The 4,761-nt window shown below is 58.8% G+C and overlaps 1 protein-coding gene across 1 annotated transcript in view; it reads right to left on the bottom strand.

The window, feature by feature from the left end:
- Positions 1-24: 24 nt before the first annotated feature.
- Positions 25-4,761, bottom strand: part of TGFA (transforming growth factor alpha) — a 69,701-nt gene continuing 64,964 nt past the window's right edge. Inside the window, exons 5-6 of the mRNA XM_045294084.1 lie at positions 3,217-3,353; positions 25-561 (exon numbers count right to left, since the gene is read on the bottom strand). Of these exons, the coding sequence (XP_045150019.1) occupies positions 554-561; positions 3,217-3,353 (145 nt within the window). The 3' untranslated portion in view covers positions 25-553. The remainder of the gene's footprint in view (positions 562-3,216; positions 3,354-4,761) is intronic.

Genomic DNA, 4,761 nt, shown 5'->3' with positions numbered 1-4,761 from the left:
CGGGCGGCCACGGCGAGCCTGGGGCAGTCGTCAGGCGTCGGCAGGTCGAGGGTCGAGAGGATGCACGATCCGGCTCCTCTCCGACTTCGCCTCTTCACGTGACAGGCAGCAGTCACCCTCCTCTCCACCTTCCTCCTCAATAAGCCGATGAGGAGGGACCGGACTCTCCGGCCTTGGGCAGGATGCTGTGATAAGCAGCTGCCCCCATGAAAGAGCAGCCCAGTCCTGCGTCCATGACTGGCAGAGACAATGACACACACGTGCAGGCCACACCACACGGACGGACAGACGCCCACCCCTGGTCTTCATAAACAGGGCTTGTGCCGTTCTCGAGAAATCTGTTTTGACCACGTGGTCTGCCGATCGGTGCGAAGCTGACAAGGGCTCTTGAGAGAGCGGTGGAGGCTCCCAAATAGACACGAGGCTGCGCAGGCAAAGCAGGAAGGAGCTGCTGGCCTGCCTCTCCCAGGAGTCCCACTCGGGGCAGTGCTGGAGAAGTCCCCTCGGCTCGGGTGGCCCCAGTCCACCTGGCTGAACTCCTCTTCTGGGCTCCTCAGACCACTGGGCAGAAGGAAAAACACCGTTAGTCACTGTGGCCCAGCCCCTCACCTTGCTGGGAAAACAAGTTGGGGACAGAAACTTGGAGAGGGCACCAGCCAACATCCCTGGGCGCTCTTGGGGCGGGCAGGCCGGCAGGCCCCCGGCCAAATTCTGCCGGTTTTTCATCTCTGAGGAGCAGCTTCTAACACGGTGCCTTCCATGCCCGGGGAAGCCGGAAAGGCTGGCTGAGTTGGGCAGCGCGGGGGCAGAAGAGAAGGAGACACATTTGCCGGGAGGACCTCCGTCCGACTGGAGATGATTCAACCCAGCCGGGCCAGCTCCCGGGTGAGGGCTGGCTTGGTGGCAGGCCACTCGCTTCTGTTAAGGCCACGTAAGAGTGGACCCACATATTTTTCATGGGGTGGAGCCCCTAGGGAATCCTTTGTGGCTGCCAGAGTGGGGTGGCATGGCTCCTGCCCTGGTCTTTCCGGGGGGAGGGGAGGTAGCACCCTGGCCAAGGGAGATCCTGGCTAGGCTGCTCCCATTTAGCTCACGTGTGAACACCCAGTTCACCCATTTTTCAGGCTAGTAGCCTGGCTGAGGTCATGAAGGTCATGGTGTCAGGGTGTAGGGGGCCATTTCCAAGAGGCCAGATCCCTCCCCAGGCTCAAAGCTAAATGTGCTTGGAGAAGGCTCTGGAGGAGCAAGACAGCCCCAAACCCGTTCGCAAGGGCACCCCATGCGGATTAAGCCTCAGCAGAATCCCCTCTGAAGGTGGGCCAGACTTGGGCAAGGCCCGGCTCTCACGCAGCGCCCTGCAGGGCGGAGTGCTGCAATGGGGGTAGGGCCATAATGCGGGACCTTGTCCATCCGGCCTCTGATATGTACAATTGCTCCCGTTTTTAATATTTTCTACTTTGTGTCCGAGGGAGGCTTTTCTCGGTATCATCCCGTCATGGTTGCCGGGCCCTTTGTTGGCAGGTGGCTTTGACTTTGTAGGTTTTACTCTACATGGAACCCAGGACATGCAACCCTACCGAGACAACAACTGGAATCCTGGTTTCAAAGAGACCTGGGGAGGGAGGGAGGTGGGAACGGGAGAGCTACCCATAGCGAACACAAGGAGGAAGCAGCAGCCTGGGAGTGATGGTGCTGCTGGTTGCACGCCTCCTACGAATATGAGTCAAGGAGTGAAATGTGGGAGATGTGACCTGTACAAGCTGTTAAAAAGAAATAATAAAAAAAAATGTGGGCGAAAGGGGAAGAGACAGTAACAAGAAACCAACATCTCGCTGCTAACGAAATGAATTTGCTGAGGTGCCGCCACACGTGCTTCCAAGCCGACCCCAACTGTCCTTTAAAAAGTCCACCCCGCCTCTTGGTGTTCAAACACTCCGGAGAAATATGTACCTGATTAGCTAGTGCGTGGCTCCCTCCGCCACCCCTCAGCCCCAGCTAGTGGGAGACACACAGGCGGGATCTTCAGAAGCCCGCTTCCCTCCTCATACCCTGACCCACAGTGCAAACCAAGCAGGCCTTTGCCTGACTCAGTTTCTCTCCGCCACTTAGGAATCATTCTCTAAAGGCCGCTCTGAGGCTCAAGGGCTCACCACCCTCCGGGGCTGTGGGCTCCAGGCTCAGCAGGCCCGCACTGGCACTCTACCTGCGGGGATTGACATGAGAAGTACCTGGGGCTCCTGGGCCTCCAGCTCCCCGGTGGCGGAGGATGGCGAGGTTTAAGGAGCCTGCGCCTCACCCCTGACAGCTGGCTCCCTGCCCTTGCTGGGAAGCCATGGGCTTCTGGGCTGCTGACTGGTTCCAGAGAGAAGACCACGCCAGGGTAGACCCGCCTCCTCTAATTGTCTGCTACTGTCCTGAAAGAGACTCTTAAGCTATTGATGGATGGATGCTGCTGGTCACAAGGGCATCCCAGAGAGGCTGATTCACGCAAGTGTCAATCAGGGAGTGACTGGATGCCACAGGCTTGGAGCCAGACGTGTGTAGGGGAGGGATCCTGATGGGAGGTCAAGACGTCCCCTCTCCTTCAAGGTGTCCGTGGAGATCCAAACGAACGGGGACTGTCATGAAGATCCCAGGCTCCAAGGGTCTCCAGGGTCCTTAGAGACCTGGGTAGGCCGGATCCCTCATGTTCTCGGACGAGAAAGGGAGCAGCTGTCTCAAGGGAAAAGGAACGAGCCATCGCAGGGTGCCTCCGGCGCGTCTCGCCTGGGACTACATATGTCACATCAGTTCTCACTCCATCTACACGGAGAACATGGAGCCGGAGGTCCCATGAGGCTAAGTCACTGGTCAGCCCACACAGGCACCAGCAGGGACACGAGCCCCCTGCTAGCTCACACCCCCCCTATTGTTGCTGTTGTTACTGTTGTGGTTAGGTGCAGCCCTGCGCACAAACAGAACGCAACGCCGCCCGGTCCCTGTGCAGTCCTCACGGCGGTTCCTGGACCTGAGGCCACGCTGCAGCCACGGTGTCACACACACCTTAGAATAAACTAAAATGGACTGGAGAGGCTCAAGAGAGAGACTTCCTTTCCCCCCAAACCCCTTTCTGCTTCAGCCTCCAATGCTTCTGACTCGGAGAAGGTGGTCATTTTGCTCGCCCAGTGGTGCCTTCGAGGCGAGCCGGCCTCGGTCCACCCCGGCCCGGCCCCTCACCTGTTTCCGAGCGGCAGCAGGCTGCCCTTCCCTTCAGGAGGGCGCTGGGCTTCTCGTGCCTGCACATGAGGGCATGGCACCACTCACAGTGCTTCCGGACCTGGCAGCAGCTGCAAAGACACAGACGATGCCTGATGCTGCCTGGGCAGGGGGCTGCCAGGAAGACCTGGGGGTGGGGGGGTGGGGGTGGGGGCTGCTGGGAAGCTCTGGTCTCGGAAGCAGTCTTCCCATGGGAGCTTCCTGAGAGGGGGCACCGCTTGCGCTGAGGGCCATGCAGGATGGGAGGCTTTGGGGGGCAGATTCCAGACCTCAGTGTCCCAGCGCTGCTCTGAGCTCCAGCTTCCCTGGATGTAGAAGTTACTGGCCACCCACTCCACTGCTTTCTCGATGGTAAAGAACCCGCTGGGTAACCCCATGGAGGCGGTGATGGCCCAGAATGACTGTCAGGCTGGGAGAGAGCAGCTGCTTTGGGCTGGGGGTGCAAGACGGGGCTGCAATGACCCACGGGGAGATTCAGGACCGACTCATGGGTCTCATGGCTTTGGGTCTCGAACCCCATCCCTTTCTTTGAGGATTAAAGTTTTCTGTGAGCTGGTTTCCCGAGCCAGCTCTGCCTGCACCACGGTGCCTCCCTCTGAGGGCAGAATAGTGTCCAGAGTTAGCCTGAAAAAAGGAAGGCCGAGGAGAGAGTGTTGGGGCACCTTCAGCTAGAGAGGTTCTGGTGACCGTTGGCCTTGGACTATGCTGTGTCCACGATTCTCCCCGTGAGGTACAGATCAGCTCTGCAGTCATGGGCTGTGCAGAGCTTCCTGGCCAACAGAGTTGAGTGGGTGAGACTGCTGGCAGGCCGGGGTGGCCCTGCACCATCCTTCTCCTTGTCTATGCCAAAGAGTGCAAGGGCACCCAGCCCTGGGCCCTCCAGCACGTGAAGGTCCCAGGTTACTGGGATCCCTGGTCTTTGGGTTGAGACCTTCCTGGCCAACTGACTTCTCACCTGGTGGAAAATGAGGGACCAGAGCCCCTGCCTGTGGGTTGAACCCTCCTGAGGGGCACAGTCCAAATGGAACCAGGTGATTCCTTGATGCTGGGATCTAGGTGCCTGGGGCCCCAACGCTGGAAAATCAGCGTGTCCCAAAGTGGGTGATACCACTCCTTGGGGGTGCTGAACGATGCAGGTGGGCTGCAACAGCGGATGACCACCTTGATCCTGGAGTCTAGGCTACAGTACAAATGGTTTTAATTGCTGGGAGGGGGAATGCTGAGTAAAAAAATTTCTTTTTTTCCTGAACAGGGGGTGGTAGGTCAAGTAAGTTGGGAAACCTATGTTCTAAAGGCCTAGACCTCGCACGGCAGAGGGACAGAGAGGCCCTGATGCCAGCGTTCAGCTGTGCACACCTGGGACAATGACCGTTACACAGCCCGGCTGAAGCTCCTCTTGGCTTTGCGGACACTAAGCAGACATTGCAGCAATGGCTGGGATGTGGTGGCTCTGCTTCGTGGGCAGACATCCCTGGCAGGGGCAGGCAGGCAGGGGTGGTGGTGGGC

This window comes from Echinops telfairi, unplaced genomic scaffold, assembly GCF_000313985.2.
Source record: "Echinops telfairi isolate 266 unplaced genomic scaffold, ASM31398v2 ScPeMD7_2573;HRSCAF=3158, whole genome shotgun sequence".
Taxonomy (NCBI): domain Eukaryota; kingdom Metazoa; phylum Chordata; class Mammalia; order Afrosoricida; family Tenrecidae; genus Echinops; species Echinops telfairi.
This window is presented reverse-complemented; position numbering and strand designations above follow the sequence as displayed.